The sequence below is a fragment of the Nothoprocta perdicaria genome, unplaced genomic scaffold, assembly GCF_003342845.1.
Source record: "Nothoprocta perdicaria isolate Ctin4 unplaced genomic scaffold, notPer1 scaffold_74, whole genome shotgun sequence".
Lineage (NCBI taxonomy): Eukaryota > Metazoa > Chordata > Aves > Tinamiformes > Tinamidae > Nothoprocta > Nothoprocta perdicaria.
Genome location: NW_020456021.1, coordinates 1,645,492 through 1,667,194, shown reverse-complemented (window position 1 = coordinate 1,667,194; position 21,703 = coordinate 1,645,492). Strand labels below are relative to the sequence as shown.

Below are 21,703 nucleotides of genomic sequence, written 5' to 3'. Positions count from 1 at the left end.
AAACAACAGGTGAGAAAAATYAGCATAAATAAAAAGGTGACAAAGGAGCTGCTTCCCTGAACTTGATTCTTCCAGGTGCACAAATCAAAGAGGAAAATTAGATACTCAGGTACTCCTTGAATTCAAGTACACACTAGGTAACAAAACTAAAGAAAGGGATGGTTAGTATTAAATCTATCACCTTTCTTTTACTAGTGCACGACAATACAGGCTGGCAAGAGTCCCTTCTAACTTGTCTTAGCTGAAAGACAATAATCAATCCCAGATGACTGAGGCAGGAGAAAAAAGAGACATTTCAGGTCCCAAAATCAAAAATTCTTTTTTGATCTAAATCCCAAATCAAAACTTCTTCATGACTGGAAGCAGTCATCTCATGCATGGGAAAAGGGAATTTTCACACAGCCTATCATTCATCCCGAAGATGTAGTCAACCAATATTTGTTTTCTTGCATTTTAGTTTTTCCCAACAACTTAACTACATTCTTTAGAGGAAAAAAATGATGAAAGTTTTATTCTCCTACTAACTATGTTTGACTGTTCAATTAGTGGTGAATTCTCCAATTCAGAAAAACAAACAAAACTAAAATCAGCTTAAGCATTTTGCATAACAATACAGAAATGCATACATATCAAAAATTTAAAATTTCCAGTTAAAACTTAAAATTTGCAGTTAAAACTTAAAATTTGCAAATTGCATTTGCAGAGTTTTATACAGCAAATATCCTCTTCATATCAATACTACTTTTCCAGATCTGCTATTTTGCTTCTGCTATAGTCTGAAGTACTGACATGTTGGACACACTAAGAGGAAATAGTCTGAAAGCACAAAATTTGATTTAATAACTAGTCTAATTTATTAAATGATCACTTCATTACGGAGCATTTTCCCCATCCTATATGAAAKTTGGGTTTACTTATAACTTAAAGCATGGATTAAGATCTTGTTTCCAAAACAATATTTATATACTTGATATTTAGTTTTGCTGATTGATTTTATTCAATCATTTTCACTTTTATTTCACCATGTAATACAACATGATGACCTGTTACAGACTTCATATTTCCTGGCTGATGTTTCTGAAGTTTAGATTAATAAATATATTTATAACAACATATTTATGCTACCACTTTGGAATTACATTTAACATTCTTCAYGCAACAGTACACATTTATCTACAACAGTTTCACTTTCCCTCTGTAAAATACTGAGTTCCCAGGACTTCTATAAGAAGCACCAGAATTTTAGGAAATTAATTTCTCACCCACCTACTGTTTTCCCAGGATGGTTATAAAAGGCAAATCAAGCTACAAAACCAATGGAAAAATTAGACACAACTGTTTAAATTATTATTTGCCCTTCCCATGCCTTAAACTCATGACAAATGATAAATCACTTTTATTCTGTGACTGAATCCAATTAACACATCTATAAATAAAGAGGAATTACTAATGAGTTTGGAGGTTTAAATGCTAATAAAATGGAGGTAGAAACCTGATCTAAAACCACATTTTCAAGTTGTATATGCAACACTGAGATGTAAAACTTTTGTATTTGGTCATTTACACAGAAGTGACTTAACTAATATGTTATTTCTGCAATACTGGCCAGTGTCTAATGTTTTAATTGTAATTACAGATTTTTCAAATTCTTTATTAAACACTGGACCATTTTGTTCACATCTTGACCCTTTTGTTCACAGAGCATTTGTTGATCTTCTGTAGGAGTATTTTGAGGAGCAACTAGGATAGAACTGTAACAGACTGTCGTTTTTACCAGAATGATAAGAATTCTCCTTCAGATTAAGATCTCCAAGATTTGATCTTAAAGAGGTTATTAAATAGGTTCCAAGAACCATCAACTTGCTCATTTAATTGGGTCAAAATTCTCTCCTCCTTTTCCTAATTAAGGGAGTAGATAGTGCAGCATAAGGATAAAATTATGTGCTGCATAGATTCCCATACAAAAATCAGTTCTGAGTGGGAGCCAATCTCCATTATATAATTTTTTTTCATTGATGTTGCAATTATGTTGCAATTCTCCCTGCATCTAGCATGAAATAATGGTGGAACAGCGGTTAAATTTAAAATAACTCATTATATATGTAATACATTAAAACACACAGAGCACCCAGAAATCATTAACTTTGCCCACCAAAGGCAAGAAGTGACAATCACGTGACCAAAGCATTTTTTTAGTATCAACTGTGAAAAAAGTTGGGGGGAGAGGGGGTTGTTTGTTAGTCTGTTGGGAAGTGGCATCTCAACGAACCTGTCCCTCATGTACGTGGCTTGTTGCGTTTGAGGCCCCAGTCCCGGGAAGCACCTAGAAGCTTCCAGAAACACCTGGAAGCTTCTAGAAGTGCCTGGAAGCTTCTAGAAGCACCTGGAAGCTTCCAGAAGCACCTTCACTCCAGCATGGCGCGTTCCTCAGCAAGGTCACCTGCCTGTGAACAACAAGCGACCCGCACACCCTGCATCCCGTCACGTCTCTCTGCCCAGGAAATGCAGTTCAGCGCGCACTGTGGCTACGCAGACGGAAAATCAAACGCGCTCTAAGGCATCAGAGCCGGCCTCTCTTATTTTTTCTGTTTGACTGACACAGACGGGCTTGTGAGCTATTTTCTACCTTCTTCATTTAAACATTTTTTTWAAATTCCTGCATATTAAATGATGTTCACAAACAGATCTGTTAGATGAAAATCCAAAATTCTCTCCCTCCCCCCCAAAAAAGGAAAAATTTGAGGCTAGCCCTACATAGCCTACCAAATTATTTTCTTGCTCCCTCTCATATATAAACACCTCTATGAATTAAGCAAACTGTTTTGCCTAAAAAAAGAGAAGAAAATGCAAATTGCTATCCCTATTTCTATTTTTAACACCACAATGACAAGTGCCATGTAAGCAGGAAGGGAGGGAAGTAGAGAACAACAACACTGCAGGTCCCAACACAGCTGCGATCCCAGGGAGGGGGAAGTAAATGACCTGCCCATCCACCTAGGTGCTCACTTTGTGCCTATCACTACCGTGTCCCAATGCCATTTATAATCCTGCAGACCTGATGCCCTGTAACAAATCTACTGGCCAGTAAGACACCTTTACACAAAGGATGCCCTTCCTAGAGTAACTGAAATACTTTTGAAAGCACCTTCCAGTCCAGAGTTCAAATGCCCTCTTTGTGAACAACCTTGAGAAATGAAAATAGGGTTGCTGCTGGGATTTAAAAAATCAGAAAATTTTTACATATCATGGCTCAAATACTAAAAAACATCATTCAAGTACTCCTRCATTTAAGAATCATAGAATCACAGAATTATTATGGTTGGAAAAGACCTTTATGATCATCGAGTCCAGCCATAAACCCTTCAACAGTATACCTATGTTAAACCACGTCCCAAGTGCATCTACGTGATTCTTAAATGCTGCCAGGGAAGGTGATTCCATCTCTTCCCTGGGAAGCCTGTTCCAATGTTTGACCACTCTTTCCATGCAGAAATTTTTCCTAATATCCAACTTGAACCACCCCTGGTGCAGCTTGATGCCATTTCATCTTGCCTTGGACAACATACCAACGTCCACCTAACTACAATCTCCCTTTAGGAAGTTGTAGAGAGCGATAARGTCTTCCCTGACACTCCTTCAGACTAAATAATCCCAGCTTCCTCAGCAGAGGGAACTGGAAAGATMGCTTTCCCAAGCTTCTGACATTAGCTATTCTTTAGGTAAAAATTTCTATTTTGTTTTCTCTTTTTGCCAGAAGGTTCTGGCAGAATGTTCCAAATTGACTTGTGTTTATCTTATCACAGAATCACACAACCACAGAATGTTCAAGGCTGGAAGGGACCTCTAGAGATTATCTAGTCCAACCCCCCTGCTCCAGCAGGGACACCCAGAGCATGAAGCACAGGGCGGCATCCAGGYGGGTTTGGGAGACCTCCGGAGAAGGAGACTCCACAGCCTCCCTGGGCAGCCTGTGCCAGGGCTCTGTCACCCTCATAGTCGAGAAGTTCCTCCTCACACAGAGATGGAACTTCCTGTGTTTCAACTTACACCCATTGCCCCTTGTCCTGTCACTGGCCACCACTGAGAAGAGCTTGGCCCCATCCTYCCTACATTCTCCCTTCATGAACTATACACTTTAATCAGATCCCCTCTCAGCCTTCTCTTCTCCAAGCTAAACAGGCCCAACTCACTCAGTCTCTCCTCATACGAGAAGAGAAATTATCATTTCACTGTTCTTCTAAATCAGCACATTCTTACTCTTTAAAAACTAACAAATGTAGTTTTGGGTGCTAGCATATTGAGACTTTAAAAAAATACTAAGAGCAGCATGAATACTTTATACACAACATTCCCTCATTCTTGCCTCCCCATAATAACTGCTGGACTCGAATTGCCTCTGCACTTGTGTCTCCCCCCTCTACATTAGGTACTTTTAGAAGGCAACAATTGTATTGTGAAGACCATGACCTACAATGTTTCAAAGTCTTAAAAAGCAATATAATTTAAAACCCAGAAACAAGACATTTTAACATATCACCATCATTTTGACAGAACCGTCTGACCAACTGAAAGCAGTTTTCTCCCTTGGAGCAGTTTTGAAATCATGTCTAGAAGGATCACTAATTCCACAGGTATCCAAGCTGAAAAAAGAAAAGAAAAATAAATTGCTTGCACCATTTCTTTTAGACTAGAGCAAAAGGTTATTAYGGTTCTTATTAAATTTACTTTTAGCACTTTTAATCAGATAACTGAATCCTAGAGAAGCATGTGGCATGTCTGATCTATGTTGCTAATCATCAAGATAAATCATTTTTTCCAGTTTCATATGATCCCCAAAATTACTCCAGGAAATGACTTGTATTCAGAATTTAGAAGGTATAGAACTAGTTCCATGATAAGCAACATTCACAAAAATTCATAAAAGACAACTGTAAAAGAAAATCAAATTTCTGAAAAAGTGAGCTTCAGAGTGTATGAATGATATAAATGAGAATTCAAACTTTAGCTTCTGATGCTAACTGAAGAACTACAAGTTAGTACAGTCTGTTCCTTACAACATATCTAGGAATTGCCAGCTTTTTCAATGTCTATGAAACAAATACTACCAGAAGTATCTGAGATTTGTTAGCTGTCCCTCTACTGCATTTCAGAGGCCTTACCCAGATTAGGGCAAGAAGACATTAAATTACTCAAGAGAAGTCCATAAAAAAGGGCCTCCTCAGAACTGCTGTTCACCCTTAGCAGAGAAGGAAGCTCTCCAAAGGTTTGCAAGCAGCTTTTGCTTCCCCATTCTAGCTTTTTCAGAATCACAGTCTCTGCAGTTTTTTAAAAGGTGGTATTTTAGCAATATGGTCTTTCTTCAGACTTTTTGGTATCCCGTAAGTCAGTAGACATACTTGTATATGGCAGAAATTTACCACATATACCAGTGGATCGGCACATTTTGCCTGTACATCTTTAAGGCCACATCTGCTCTAAACATCTATGCCAGCCAGCATGGCAATTCTCTGCTCCTGAGCCCAACCTCACAGTGTGGTTACATTCACCCTGCTGAATATTCCACCTTTCCAAACAGCAGCAGCTCTAGCAAAAAATTACTGGGAATTGATCCTGCTCATGGTAACTATACAGTCTCATGTAGGGTTTTTTTGGTTTTTTTTTTTTTTGAAAAAGAGAGAGAGGATGAGTTGCACCAAAATCGTGCTTAGACCTATTCACACAATTTAGCAATACAAATGTTTGAGTTCTGATGCCTGTGCTCAACTGCAGTTTAATTTACAAGTACAGACACAGCCTTCATGTCAAGAGTCTGTTCCCCAGCCCTTGTGACCACAGCCTGGGCTCCCTACTCTGTTCTCTAGATCTGCTGAGCTTAAACATGCCAGCTTTGGGAACACTCTTTCTCTGCAAAAGAGAGATCCAAGTTAGCCTGAGATCTGCCAGCTGGGTCCTTGCTCTCAAAGATACAGATGTCTGTAAGGGGAAACGCAAGCACAGAGTTCTGGAAAGCTTAACTGCTTTTATTAACCTTCCCATGTCATGGCTAAAACCTTCAAACTCCACACTCTCCTGATAAGCCAGGCTCAAGGGGTGTATTAACTACATTGCAGGAACCAGAAATATGCCCTCTGYTGAGACACAACTGAGAGCATTTATTTTGTAGAGGCCCTTATGAAACCACGAGCCACAGTTTGATCCCCAGAGAGAAACACTACGCACAAGAAGGAGGGGAAACCAGACATATGGCCTCTACTGTGGCTTGACTGAAAAAAAAAAGGATAAAATACCAGCTGGAATTAGCAGAGATGGAAAGTAGCAGAGGAAAAGGCGGGTATTAGGTGCGTTTGCCCAGTGATTTTGGTGTAACACAATATTCTGCACCCAGGCATGTCTGTTTTGCTCTAACAAAACAGCTGCCCCCTGCATCAGCCTGGAATTTGCTGCCTCCRAGTCATCTATCGACCACCTCGTGAATGGCCAAGGAGCTCTAAGTGTGTCGCTGGCAGCTCCTCCATTTGCCTGCCTGTGTTATTTCTTAGGTCATCTGCTCATTTCCCACCAACTGATGCAACATACCAGGGAAGGCTTCTGATTATTTTATATGAAGAGGCCTTTGGGACACTTGGTGAGTGCTGGAGCCATGGCCAAAAAGAATGAAAAACGAAGCGTGAGCGAGGGAAAGCTTCAAAACATGGACAGCAGAATAGTTGGTAGCTCAGCTGGAATGAGGCAGAGGCCTCGTTTCCACTGAATTCACCATGGCGTATTCATTCAGTATTAGTTCTGTCTCTTTCAGTTTCTTTTTTTTTTCATTTTTATTATTATTAATAACTAAATACTGAACAATTTTTTGCTGGAAAAAAAAAAAGAAATGAAGAAAGCAACAAGGTGAAGAAATGAGGATACCTGCAACTCTAGAAAGAGGCACCAGATTTTTATAGGTATGAAGGAGAGAGGGGTGTTTTGGTGGAGGTAAATGTGAGTAAAAAAAAATGATATGGGGATAGACACTATGGATACACTTAATTTAAGAGCAGAAGAAAGCTATTCATGTTTGCAATCCATTTTTTWAATAAATTTAGAAATCTGTCTAGGTATCTTCTTACTCATGAAAGAGCTAGAACCAAAAGCTTGTTCAGATATTAGCTAACAAGCTACTGAATTCTGTGTTAGTATTTGCTCATTCAGGAACACGTATGAGGACACTGCTATGATGTAACACATTTATCTGTTTTCTATGATAGTCCTAACTAGTTATCCATGCATGGAGTTTTATATCTCAGTATCACCAGGATCATTTTGTTTCAGGTAGTTAAAAATAAAAGGCTGTAGGACAACTGACCTCAGGTAAGATGCTTTGTCTATGCAGTGGTGACTGAAACTTCCAGAATTTTAAAAACTGTTAACAAACAGTCAGATGATAAGGCAATCATTTGACTTCCATTTAACTCATTAAATCAACCACCACAGGGTGAGAAGAGACATTAACTACTCATTTGATAGACAGAYAGATAGATACATAGATACATAGATGGTTATAAAATGATATATGGTGTCCCAAAAGCTAGGATCACCTACAGATGTCCAGTGCAGACATCACTGAAGCAATTTTGTGGATGCTTAATTCAGTAAATTCCAAGCTTTTTACTTGGATGTTTTTACAGAATCACAGAATCACAGAATATTCAAGGTTGGAAGGGACCTCTAGAGATCATCTAGTCCAACCTTCCTGCTCAAGCTGGGACACCCAGAGCACAGGGCACAGGGCGGCATCCAGGAGGGTTTTGAAGACCTCCAGACAAGGAGACTCCACAACCTCCCTGGGCAGCCTGTTCCTGGGCTCTGGCACCCTCACAGTCAAGAAGTTCCTCCTCACCTGGAGACGGAACTTCCTGTGCTCCAGCTTATGGCCATTACCCCTCGTCCTATCGCTGGCCACCAGTGAGAACAGCTTGTCCCCTTCCTCCCTGCATTCTCCCTTCCTGAACTTATACATGTTAATCATATCCCCTCTGAGCCTTCTCTTCTCCAGAGAAAACAGGCCCAGCTCACTCAGTCTCTCCTCATATGAGAGATGTTCCATTCCCTTAATCATCCGGGTTGCCCTTCTCTGGWCCCTCTCSAGAAGCTCCACATCCCTCTTGTACCGGGGAGCCCAGTTTTTAGTTTCAGCAATGAGAGCTGACAAACCTCTGCTGTACTTACAGGTAAAAAGTTGTTCAAAACATATGCAATGTATAAATATGTAGCCTATAGATAGGTTTTAAGCAGCTTTACTCATAGCTGCAGCAGAGGTTTTTCCTTCCTCCTCTACCTGTGGAGCAGCAACAGCTTCACTTGTCTGTCCACAAAACCTCATACAAAAATATGGATGCATGAACTGCCCAAGAGGTGTCCAAGGGCCTCCCATTTCCTGAACCTGCCCTGTACACATGGCCAAAGCAAAACCTATGGCAAGTTCCGTAGCTGATTCACTGCCTACGTACACAAATACTCCACGGCCCATGTGTGCACCCTGTGATGGACTGTGCATGGATTTCACAGTAAGTTTGAAGCTGTACATGAATATGTGGCTAATTACTTATAAACAGCAGTTATTTGTCCAAAATTGCCAGACGTCTAGCAAAAGAAACAGTCATTTGTCTGGAACACCAAGGCACCCAGCAGTCCAGTGAGGACCTCTGGATATCCCAAACAGACCAATTCCCTCCGCCCTCTCTGCCCCTGTGACAAAGTTTTGTCATATTACATCAAAGCAATCCATGGAAGCTACGACTGTTTCCTTTTAGTAGGAACGTTAAAATTTAAAAAGATGCTTTTCTTTTTCTTCCCAATCCACATCAAAGGGAGTTGTGCCAAGAGAGCACACAACTGCCATGAGGCAACTTCTGGTAAGAAGAAGATTTAAACCCATTACATTTTAATGTTACATTGTAAGTTCTTTTTTAAGTTAATTTAAGTTCTCTGGGAAGAGAAAAGTCTCACCTTGTTATAATTCCTAGCACAATAAGCTTTAGCTCTTGGATTCCTGCATAACGGCAGTGAGAGGTTTTTCAGACTAAACAGTTTGGACCGAAGAGGCACAAAACCTTTGATGAATGGTTGAAGAACCCACTGGTTCAATCAGRTACTAACTTGTTAGTTAGTTATGTAGCTATGTAAACTAAAGTTTACATAAACTTTAAGATTAAAGTTTTAAGATTAAAACACAGTACGTTTCAGAAGCACTTGATCTGATATTTACATGTTTTATGCTGCTAGAACTCTAAAGGAAAAAATGTTTTTCTCTAAAAATTAAATGTTAAATGCATAATATATATATTACTAGAAGAATTATGGCAATATACTCTTCCCCATCACACAAAAATTATAATTAGAAGGTAGTCATTTCTAATCACAGCATTGGATTAAAAATTGCTTGTGCGTGTTTTTTCACTGTTATAGTCACACTTCATAAGCAACAACTCAAGTTCCTTGTTGCCAGACTCAAGAAGTTAAGAGAAACACACACATCCATCCACACACTATATACCTTAATTCTCCCTATTCTACTTCCTTTAAAACTTTTTTCCAATTTCTCACACAGATCCCCTGTAATTTTTCACTGTTATCTATACCACACTAGCATGAACACTTCTTTGCCTGCATCTAAGCCAGCTTTTCTTTTGGTTATTCTTTTTTTCCTATACTGAACTATCAAGACTGCAATACTGACTACAGTAACCTAGTCTCCACTATAGACTTAGAGGTGTATATAAACAGAATACATATTTTTATGCCTGATGTTTATCAGAGCTCTGAGAGCAGACGGGAGCTATCAGCAGTCATCATCTTGCCCTTCATCGGGGAACGGGGCCGTGTCTTTTTCTTGTGTCACTCACATGGTAAGAAGAAAGCCTGGCTGTCACTCTCCAGCCCTGCACCTTTGCAGAAAAGCAGACAGAGGTTTCACAAAACCCACATATCACTGAAAGAATAAACCCTATATTTGTCAAAACTTATTCTCCTAGACAATATAAACAGGAGGAACTTCAGAGGACAGGATTAAGACTTCCCGACACTAGTACATGAACTTATGGAGCAAATGCTTAAAGGGCATCTGGGGGGGTTACACCAGCTCTCATTTCTGAGGCTCAAGGAGAGCAATGWCTTCCCTTTGCTTACCCTTCGAAACCTTGGAAAAAGTCCCCAGTAGCATTTCTCACAAAGTCACAAATAGACATACCAGTTCTCTTAAACTCTACCTGTTCTTCTGTAAAGAGAAGATTCGTTTCTGAGGGGTAGTGGATCCTGAATCAGGCTTCCAAATAGTTCTGATTGACAGAATAAACTAAAGAGCTCCCCGCTCTCCTGAAGGAATGCAGATGTACTTCCCTTGCAAGTCTCTATTACAGACATACAAGAGAAAACTGTAATGAAAACAGAACTTTTGGGGAAAAAAAAATAGTCTAAATATGTGGTAGCTTCTTTAGTGTCTTCTTCATGTTGAAACATATCCTTTGGAGCTGATTTGCAAAAGTGTTCAGGCTTGAAGGGAGATTTTTGAAAGGACAGATATGAAGTCTCATTAGACGCTTAAGAGAGCTCAGTAAAGACTCTACTTGGATATTTAAGTTCCTAAATAAAGATTAACCTTTTGTCCTTGTTTCTAGGACAAACAAGTGAATAAAACTCAGAGAAAGTTGAGGAAGATTAATACTGCTGGTTAGGAAATGGACATTCCTACTTCTGTCTCCAGGTGCATCTCTTCTGCATCTTCTCTATTTTCTTCTTCTTGATAGAGGAGCAAGTACAAGATCAGAGTGAGAAGCCATGTGTGTAATAAGCAGCATTCCGTTAAGACATTTGCTAGACTGCTAGAACCAGTAAATAAAATAAAGAACAAGAAAACAAAAACCACAGTTGTTTCTGCAAGCACTTCATACATCCATGCGGCATCTATGGCACTTAATTCACAGAGATATTTATATGTTATTTGCTTTTAGTGCGCTAGGATTAAGATCAAGTCTGTGCCAATGATGTTTCCTACAAACTAAATCATTTCTCTATATAAATGCTAAATACTCAAGTGTAAGAAAAAACTTACCACACAGGAAGGGCGCTATCTACCAGGTCAGACCAAAAGTCCATCTAATCCCACAATCCAGCTTCAGTAGAAGTCAGCAGAAGAGGCTGTGTAAGGAAATCATGTCAGCTTGGCAAGTGTCTCTAGCCCTAGCCCTTCACTCTGCACAAGCTCCTGTTCTGAGGATGCAAAACAAGACTGGGCTCCTATTTTTTCTCTCCTTTAGGAAATGCAAACTGTATTAGCAGTGTTCAAAGAAGATCAAGTTGAAGAGGCTGACATCACTAATCAAAGCTTACTAGGAAGCCTTTGCCCTATCAAAAAAAAAGTGACACATTTAGCAAAAGTGACATATTTAGCAATATTTTATTCCAATTTGCCATCAAAGGCTTGGGGAAATGAGAGATTCCCTACACAACATTCCTGCTTCTGCTACCAAGCAGCAAGAAAAACTGTGGCCAGGAGTGAGAAGGGGAGGAAAAGARGGGGAAAGTGGAGAGTTGTGGGACCTTCCATCTTATGATCCTATCCTATGAAGCGTGGAGCTCTTTCAAGAAAAGCCCGAGAGCAGCTGCTTTCTGAGATATATGCCTGAGTGTTGATGAGCAGAGAGGACAAGTCTTCCTTCTCCAGGCGCTGCGCTTCTCTACTTGCCTCCCTCAACGATCCTTCCCTTTGCATTGCCTCCCCCTTCTCCAGGCCAACCTTCTACCTTAAGCGAGCTGTGAGATCCAAGCAAGCCAGCTCAGCTATTTCACTGAGGCACGAAGGGCAGGGGGGCCTGCGACCCTCAGCGTGCAGGCAAGGCCCCTCCACCAGCTCCGAGAGGGTATTAGCTGTATCTGAAATGTCACTGAAAGCTCTTGCTATTACAGGGGGGAAAGCTGCCAAGTTAAAAATAGAAGCTGCCGTTCTGCTTACAGCTGTGCGAGGCATCTCACTGATGGGCTGCCTTTTATCTCTTTTATATTTTATTGAAAAGGATGGATCCCTTAAAAAAAACCACAATTGTAAAATGTTACCTATCTCAGAGCACCTAAACCTGCAGTGCTGGCTGAGGACAGCATTTAAAAGCAACCAAGTATATTGCAAGCCATGTGCTCATCCCTAATAGCTCGGCAGAGAGCACCGTGATGAATCTGCCACTGCTTTTCCTGAGCGTGGCAGAAAAAGGGATGGCTGGAGAGCTACAGAGGTCCCTCCAACAGCTGTTCCTCACAGTTGCTCAGCCACTACACTGGGACTGCTCTGCTGGAGTTTGCTGCTCTCAGAGCATCRGGTTTCCTCTATGTAATAGAGGTCTATATATATGTGGTGTAATCAAGTAAGTCCCACCCACTCATCTCTAATATCAGCTGCTCCCTAGTAAGAGATAAGGACTTGATGAGAGCCTCCAAAATCACACATCGCTTTGCTGCTTGGCCTTAATATGCATGGGCTATATATTATTAGAAATATCTGAAAGACAAAACATCACTAAGATGGAAAACAGGTTCAACACACTTGAGCTTTGCCTATTGTAACATGTGCCTTCTGAGAGAAAAGAGACAGTTTTACAAATTGCATTTACACAGCATTTAATTTTTCAGAATGCAAGAGCCAAGTACGCTTTTTCAACACCCACGTAACCGAGGAACAACTACTTCCTAGGCACTTGCCATTCACTTCATTTGCAAAGGGTCAATTAAGAATATTCATGCATGCGTAGGAAAGACTTCAAAGTCCCTGCACGCTGCTGAGCTGCAGCACCTGGTCAGCACCATGTGCAAAGAGTAACCAGCTCGAGGGCTCCTTCCTGGTACATGAGGCTGTAATGGTCCTTTTCTGAGATCAAAAGACAACTCACAGGGGACAGCGGAACCTCCAGACACATCCAGCGTGCACTGATCTCCCAGCAGGTCACACACATACAGCCTGCTGTCTTTAATGGTGTACCGGTCGCTGATGCACATATATAACACTTGTTAATACTAATGAGAGCACCGAGAAGCTCTTGAGAACAAAGGGAGAGCAGCGCCCCAAGGGACACGCGTTCACTCCCCGCGAAAGCAACTTGAGCTCCCTGAACTGCAACGCCAAAAACCCTGGAAAGAAGATGAAACATCCACGCACTCCTGTTGGAGCGCAGCCATCTTGCAGCCTGCCTTACATAGATCCTAATAAGAGCTTCTGAAAAGGCTTCAAAGAGGTTACAGTGTACTTTTTAATTAGCTATTTGTTGAAGATAGACTGGAGTTCCTTTGAAATTCAACCATGTGATAAAGGGACTAGCACAGTCTGTCTGAGGTGCTAAGTAAACAATGTATGTATGGTGCTCTGGATCTTCACTTCATATGGATTTTTTTTTAGCAGAGCAATATCTTCTCTCAGAATATGTTCTCTTAGGGTAGGATCTCACCCAGGACTCCACATAGGACCAGGTTAAACACAGCAAAGTCCAGATTATTTCATTTAAACACAAAATAATACAAAATAAAACCTTGTCAAACCCATCTATTACATTGGGAGTCACTGCAATGAGAGCAAAAATACAAATGCAGCAGCTGTAAGAGTGGGCCTGTATAGGATAGTTTACTGCTTTTGACACTGTCTTATCTTGAAATTGAATTTCCATTTATGTCTAAAAACTATGTGGTCCAAGAAAACATTACCTACACACCTCAGAATTTCCGTTTTGTCAGAGGATTAAGATCCATTGATCTCCGAAGGCTGCTCGTTTTAGAGATGAAAGACATATTCCAGATGGTATCACAAACCGGAGAGCAGCCCATGAAAGTGATTTACTGCTCTGAGCTGAACATAGCACTGCCAGATCTCCAAGTTCATGAGACTAYGATGAGCTTGGGGAGAAAAGAATTAAAATATTTTACCTCATCCTAGGCAATTTCTTTTACCCAGACACATTTAGCATCTATCTCCTCATTACATTCATCACGCTGTGCTCGAGCAGCTTCTAGAATCACTTGTGATTACCCAAACACGCATCTTGTAGCCTTGCAGGCGGCCGCTCCGGGCTCCTCCTCTCCACTCTGCAGTTTTTATGAATGACTTGCAATCACAGACAGGGGACGGCTGCCAACTGCCCACTCAGCCCTCTCTCCTCTTCCCTGCACGTACATAGGAGGCAAGCAAACAAGCGCCATGCCTGCAAATGAGCCTCCAGCACCCTTCACAATGTACGGCATTCAGCTCGCAAAACGGGAACTAAATGTTCTTCCGGATACTTGGAGTATAGAAATTAAACATTAAAAGCTTATGCAACGTTTTTCTCTCTCTTTTTTTTTTTTTTTAAACCAAATAACTTTTCAGGCATTTAATCAAAGTGGAATTGTCTTTTTCTGAATGCTTCATTGCTTTAGCCACAGAAAGGAAAACTAGAATTAAAGAACCCTCACCTGCTTCCAGCAAACTGAGACCCATCTGGGGCCAAAATAAGAAATGTCAGTTGTTTTATAATACTATATTGATAATGCTTTAACATGAAAGATGCTTTCTATCCAAAACTCACAGTTACTTTTATACCACTAATTTCTAATTTCATTGATACATGAAAACAATCAGTACAATTTTGCTCATTTATTACATTGAGAATGCCCTATAAAGATTGTAAAGTGCTGTAACAGTCAACACCATAGAGAAATCAATCTAAATCTGTGGCTGTAAGCGGGAAGAAAAAAATCCACATAGGGGAAACATTTATATTACAGATTAGTCACTAAGGYCGAATGTGAATCAGAATGTAGCTTATTCTATGCTCAGACATTACCCTGTTTACAACATAAAATAAAGGCCACGTTAGAGCAAAACAAGCTCTGTTGCACCCGGTGCAGTTGAAGATGCATTTGTAGTACTAGTACTGCAGACCAGTACTGCCATTGCAAGCAACAGATCCAAGGCTGTGTAATGAGTTTGTGGGGTTTGAGGGCTGGGTTTGGTCAGCCTTCCTCTGAATGTAGGCAGGAAGGGGCCAAGCTCTTCTCTGTGGTGGCCAGTGGCAGGACAAGGGGCAGTGGGTATAAATTAAAACCCAGGCAGTTCCATCTCCACRTGAGGAGAAACTTCTTCCCTGTGAGGGTGCCAGAGCCCTGGCACAGGCTGCCCAGGGAGGCTGTGGAGTCTCCTTCTCTGGAGATCTTCCCAACGCACCTGGATGCCGCCCTGTGCCCCGTGCTCTGGGTGTCCCTGCTGGAGCAGGGKKTTGGACTAGTTGATCTCTAGAGGTCCCTTCCAGCCTCAACCATTCTGTGATTCTGTGACCTGTCTACAGCTGTGTTTCCCTTGCTTTGGCTGTAACAGCAACTTCTCTAACTGACCAGGTGACACTATCACAGAATCTGAATGACTTGGGGAGGAACAAATCAGACAATTGGAGACACAGAATGGCTGAGGTTGGCAGGGACCTCTGGAGATCATGTAGTCCAGGGCCCCTGCTCTAGCAGCATAATTTCTGTTCATGTTCGTATGGTAACCACCATGGTCTTACACTTCACCAAAGATGCAGCATAGAGGACAACAGGTTGGTACAATAACTGAAGTCTTGAGAAGTGGCCACACGGCAGCGCAGAAGAGCACAGCGAGAGATGGGGCACGGGCTCGGCAGTGGGGACTGTGTGTTCATAAGCAACTCAGCATTGGTCAGTTAAAGAAATGGAGACCTGCAGCTGCACAAAACTGATTTTAGGGGTAGCAAAGGAAGAGTGTCTAACAGACCTAAAAGGCACTGTATATAGTAAATTCAAATATAAGACAGAACTGAAGACCAATGAAAATAGAGCAAGGTCTAAAAGGTTGTTAGCAAACAAACAAAAAAGGGAACCTGAGTCAAAGAAGGACCCATCATCATCATATTCCTCCTGACCAAAGAGTTCAGATAATGAACAAGGAAAGGTAAAAAGTGAGAAGATCTATTTCTTAACAATACTGCTACAGAACCCAGAGAAGTTAGTACAGACCCAAGTCCTCCTGAAGAAAAACAAAAGCTGATTTTGCCCTGCTCTTAAGGATCTTCAGCATTCTGCAGTTACATTCTAAGAAACCRAGTGCTTACAGAGGATGTTAAACAGACAGGCTGAAAACAAGTTATAGCCAATTACGTGAATATTTTGTGTTTAGAATAGTTAACAAAAAAACTGCTTCCAAACAGCAGATTCRAAAAATACAGCTCTTGGAATCCCTTCACTGAGCATTACTAAAACAGGAAAAAAAAAATAGGTAGGTCAGAAAAACTCTGTCAGAAGAGACAGCATAACAGTGTGAATGCTTGTGCAGCCTTGGAGTTCAGATTCAGCTAAAACCAACAGAAACAGTGACTGGTAGGAGCCGAGCACAATATGTTATCATCATATTGTTAGCATCATATGTTATCATACAAGCCATAGCTTTGAATATATGTAAAATAACAAAACAAGATACTTTTAGTAGCTTGATACTGAAGCCTAACTAGCCTACRGAAGCCTATGAATTAGGCCTATGGATTGGCCTAATTCAAAACAAGATTCAAGAACTGAGTAAAAATGCAGTATAACACAAGAGAAATTTATGCACTTTTTCAGCACAATTGCTACTAAATGATCACGAATAACTGAGGTAAAGATTGAAAAAAAAAATAAAGGGACTTTATCAGTACCTTTACAACATCAGCAAGTTACATTTTAAGTCATTTCATGCACTAATATGCACTCTTAATTTAAAACGGTGTTCATAACTAGACAGCAGCACAATATACAGGATGTAAATCCCATTTTCTGCGCACTTTTCCCAATTGCATTGTGCTAAATGAAACGCAAATTCATGTTCTCTTCATCTCAGCATATGAATTTTGCAAGTCCAAAATAAAATGCACAGTGTGACAAGGTGACAGAAGTGATTTTAAAATTTTTGTCTTAATCTCAACTTCAGCGGAAACATGAATCATCGCAAAATGGATCAGGAGGTTTAAGCGAACTCTTCCTCACATGCCATAGCCTAAAGGAAACAATTTTCTTTTCTCCTATTCCCAGTAAACATTGATATGCATAGCAAGTGTGAAGAGGTGCTAGATAGAGGAACTGATGCTGAATGATGAATTTAGCCTTTTCTTTACATCCTGAGAAACTGTACTAAACAAATAGAGGCGTTTTAGCAGCAAAAGACCAAAACCMAAAAAAAGCTTCCTTGCAAAACAAATGAAAATACAGCAACAAAAAATTCACATTGCATTTAGGGAAGATTGAACGGGTGTAAGTGAGGAAGGCCTGAAGATGAGCCATCCATCCCCGATCAGCAGTTTTCCTTCTCCAACAGCAAGAGCTAGTCCTTATTAGATAACTGCCTCTTACTACAAACTTTTCCCTGCTTATTTATATGACCATAACTTCTGCAAAGCTGCTATGGCTAAAGGTGCTGACACCTCAAGTTTTCTCACCACGTAGCAGCTCGCTGCCCTTTCATCCCCCTGCACTGCCATCCACCTGCAGGTATTTAGGCTCCAAGCACACGGGTGCTGCTTGCGAGCACGGCTCGGCTTCACTGGCTGGTTTCTAGGCCACATACCYAAGGGAGATGATCAACCACTAAGAGGCTAGTGAAGCAAGAGTTTCATAATGTGATAGCTGCAACCTTTTTGGTTTCTGCCACAACAAAAACTAACAAAACACTCAATGTGAGAACACCATTACTGAGGTTTGCAGCTCTCGTGGTCTTCCTTCAGCTTGAGGCGAGTCTACAGATCTCCAGTTGACACACATAGGCTTGACACAGGTACAAACAGCCAAGGCTGCTATCTGGAACAGCTGATGTGTCCCTAAATTTGTTTGCCTTTACCCAGCTGTGGCCCTGGTTATTCAGTATTTTCAGTAGTCAATACGATGGCTTAATATGCTCACACTATCGCTATTCATAGCATGAAGATCTCAGTAATTCCACTTTTTCTTTTGATCTGTTGTTTGTAGTTATTCTACTGTTGACAGGATTGGGCTGAGAGCACGCTTTGAAAGCAGTTCTAACTGAGACACAACCCAAAAAACACGTAGCACGGCAAGATCTGAAACACCATCAGTTTCATCATTTTAAAAGGGATAAAAACTACTTAAAATTCTTACGTCAGACCATGACTGAACAGTACGAACCATTCTATCACATCCATTAAAACAAGTTCTGTTACATGACTATGAAGAAAGCCAACATGTTGGGCATCGCAACATCTCAAGCAGGCAGTTATGTTCACACAACACCAAATCAGCCCTTCCTTCAATTATTCTTGATTACAATTATGCTGCCCAGTCAGAACTAGCCAAGAGGTGCATTTAGCCTTCAGGCAGAAGTATTTACTATTGAAGTATTTGCAAACTGTCAAATACCAATGTTATGTCTGTCTAGACACCTTTGCTATATGCTCTCACTTTAATATATGTGTAATAATTCAGCTATTGGAAGCTTTGACTCCAAACTGGACAGCTACACTGTTGTGAAACACACTGGTAGCAGTCATAGAGGAACCCACAACTCACAATATATTTCAAACGAGGATTGTTTTTTTAAAATATACCTAGCTGACAARGCTCCCTCACCCAAGATATGTTATTTTTGTGTGTTTTTTGTTTGTTTTTCATTTCTCAACACTATTGCAATATAAAACCCAAATAACAAAATAACTAAAGCAGCTCTTCTGTGCAGTACTGCAATGCAATAAGGACCCATTTTTCATTGCTCTTAAGGGATGACAAGAGGCCTYCATCTGCAGGAGCAGAACTCAAGGTGTGTGATGAGAAACACCCCTATAAAATCAAAAGGCGTGAGTGTGTTACACCTACACAGGTCAGAGGTAAACTCCTGAGAACATGATGGCAAACAGGTACGATTCTGGCTAAGGATGCAGGTCAAAACCTGCTCTCAGGCACCTTCAGGCAGAACATGAAGTGTTAAGAGCAGGGCAGACACGGTCGCTACAGACACACAGGAATACCAGAGCTTAAGTAAGTGCTGCACAATGTCACACTTGCACTGTGCAGCAGTAGGGAGAAATGTTCTACTAGCTCCAGCAGGGCCTAGGGAACATATTGCAGATTGGGTGGAAGAGAAATGACGCTTAAAGGAAAAGAAAGTGGGTCTTAAGCACTCAGATCCTTCATCTCCCAGCATGTGCAGAAAACAGCAAAACAATTTCCACAGATCATATTCTTGTGCCTGATTAATTGGGAGCCAGGGAGGCAGGAAACAAAAATATCACCCCTACGTATTCCTCATACTGGTTCTAGGAAAAGTCATTAGCAGGAGCATTTTAACTACATTCAGCTCTAAATTATAACATAATTCTCTAACTCTAAAAATAATTACATAGAAAAGGAGTGTATGCAGAGAGCTCCTTAAGATATTCTTCGGTAGCCTGGGAACGTGTCAGCACCCTCAACTCTTTGCCTGGTGTCAACCCAGTTGTCCTTAYTCCTGAACCAAGGGCTTTTCCAAGAAATACACCATACTCCCCAGCTCTTCAGCTTGTTACCGACCTCTCCTGAGGCTGCTTCCTGATTCACAGACTGTTACCTCTGTCCCTTAGTTTATCCGCACACACAGCTGGTTTCATGGGGCTACACTTTGTCACTGACTACTTAATTTCACAGACTCACAGAATGGTTAAGGTTGGAAGGGACCTCTAGAGATCATCTAGTCCAATGTCATAGAATCATAGAATGCCCAAGGTTGGAAGGGACCTCAGAGGTCATCGARTCCAACCCCCCTGCTCACGCAGGGTCACCTAGAGCACAGGGCACAGGGCTGCATCCAAGCGGGTTTTAAAGATCTCCAAAGAAGGAGACTCCAAAACCTCTCTGGGCAACCTGTTCCAGTGCTTTGTCACCCTCACAGTGAAGAAAAGCTTCCTTAAATTCCWGTGGCATGTCGGCTAGTTAATGTCTCCCACTCAAATTCTGAGTAAGAGACTGGGGCCTTGCTCAGATGTGACTGACCCACACGGAGCRCTGGCTCCAGTTCTGGGCTCCCCAGTGCAAGGGGACATGGACACACTGGTACAAGCCAGCGAAAGGCCTCAAAGATAGCAAAGGGACAGGGCCACTTCTCAGGAGAAGAGCGGCAGAGAGAGCTGAGGCTGTTTATCCTGAAGAAGGCTCAGGGAGAYTTTGTCAAGGCCTATAAATATCTTAGGAGAGGGCATGAAGACAAAGCCAGACTCATCTCARTGATGATCAGACACTGGGACAGACTGCCCAAAAACGTTGTTATAGATACACACTATGTGGCTGTAAAGGACCCTGAGCAGCGTGCTCCCACTGGCCCTGTCTGACCAGCAGGGTTGGGCTCCACAATCTTCAGAGGTGCCTTCCAACCTCAGCRTGTGACCCCATATTCACCACGATGCCTGGTAGGCAGATGGTCCATGATTCTTTGCATTGCACTAAGATTTTTCTTATCGTTATGTACACTCTTCATTATTGCCTATGGAATTGCTCAGAATTACAGCGGTACAAAATCCAGTAAGTTAAATCAAAAATGTCTTCACTCAAGAAAGCTGTTCCAGAAGCTGCCATCATTCCATGGCTATAGCTTCACACASTGCAGAAAATTCATGTTTCACTATTACTTCTTCAGCAGAGAGTCTCCAAGTGCTGCTGTTCACTGGGGACAACACGACCAGCAAACACCCCCTCCGCAGTTCCCTCCCCACTTGGCAATGCACTCGCTGCAATGGTTATTGTAGCCTCTCCACTCCATTCCTGTAGCCTGGAAGGGAAGGGGTCACTTCCCTCAGGACACACTGAGGTCCAACAGTATTGCAAACTTAATCTTACACCACCTGAAATGTTACCCAGAAAGCGAGCTGAAAGCACCATCCCATTGAAGAGAAAGGAGGTTGTGTGGTCAGGGCTGAAATTATGGCAGTACCTGAGTAAACTCTACAGGGAGATGTCCAGTTGAACAGCCTTTCTCTGGAACACAGTGAGTGCTCAATCGTGGCTTTAGTTAGGCTAGGACTTAGCTAAACATTTCCAAAAACAGGTAATAAATCCAGGTTTCTATAGGACTGACAGGTTCTCAGTCTGTCAAAAATGCCACTGTCTCCCTGGCCACCAACTGCATCCAGTTGGCGGGAGGAGGAGGAAACATTTATGGTTTTCGGTAGCATTGTGACAAATTGTCAAAGGTAGAACCAACTTAGGCTTTGAAAGCCATCTGATAAACAAAAAAGGCTAACAWCTTCCTTTTGATGAAATCCAAATTTAGCTTTAATAATTAGAATTTTTATAAAAAGGAGATTGTCTTCCAAAGCACACGCTGGCACTGGTTCATCTTGTCAAATTTGACAGCATGAAATCAGAGTACAAATGACAAGAATCTGCAGCTGTTAAATACTGTCAAATACGCTGTAGAAGTTTTATTCTTATAAATTCATTAATATAAGACCCTGTTTTTGCAAAGAACTGCTTCTCCTCCCCCACATACCATTTGGGCAGAAATGGTTCTAAAAAAAGCCTCCACTCTGTTAAGTTTGCTTGATATGTTTTTAACCCTCAAAAACCCTGCAGCTTCCCAAGCTGTGCCAGAGTCCTAGCGACCTGACAAGTGGATTATTTTGGAAACAGCTAGAGGAGTTTGGCAAGTAGCAGTTTTGACAGCTGTTCAGTGTCAGGCATTGTATAAATGCAC

At 41.3% G+C, this 21,703-nt stretch overlaps 1 protein-coding gene across 1 annotated transcript in view; it reads right to left on the bottom strand.

Annotated features, from left to right (window-relative positions):
- LOC112957604 overlaps positions 1-13,017 on the bottom strand; it is a 64,769-nt gene extending 51,752 nt beyond the window's left edge. Inside the window, exons 1-3 of the mRNA XM_026051275.1 lie at positions 12,912-13,017; positions 11,778-11,949; positions 4,563-4,640 (exon numbers count right to left, since the gene is read on the bottom strand). Coding sequence (XP_025907060.1) covers positions 4,563-4,640; positions 11,778-11,949; positions 12,912-13,017 — 356 coding nt within the window. The remainder of the gene's footprint in view (positions 1-4,562; positions 4,641-11,777; positions 11,950-12,911) is intronic.
- Positions 13,018-21,703: the final 8,686 nt, after the last annotated feature.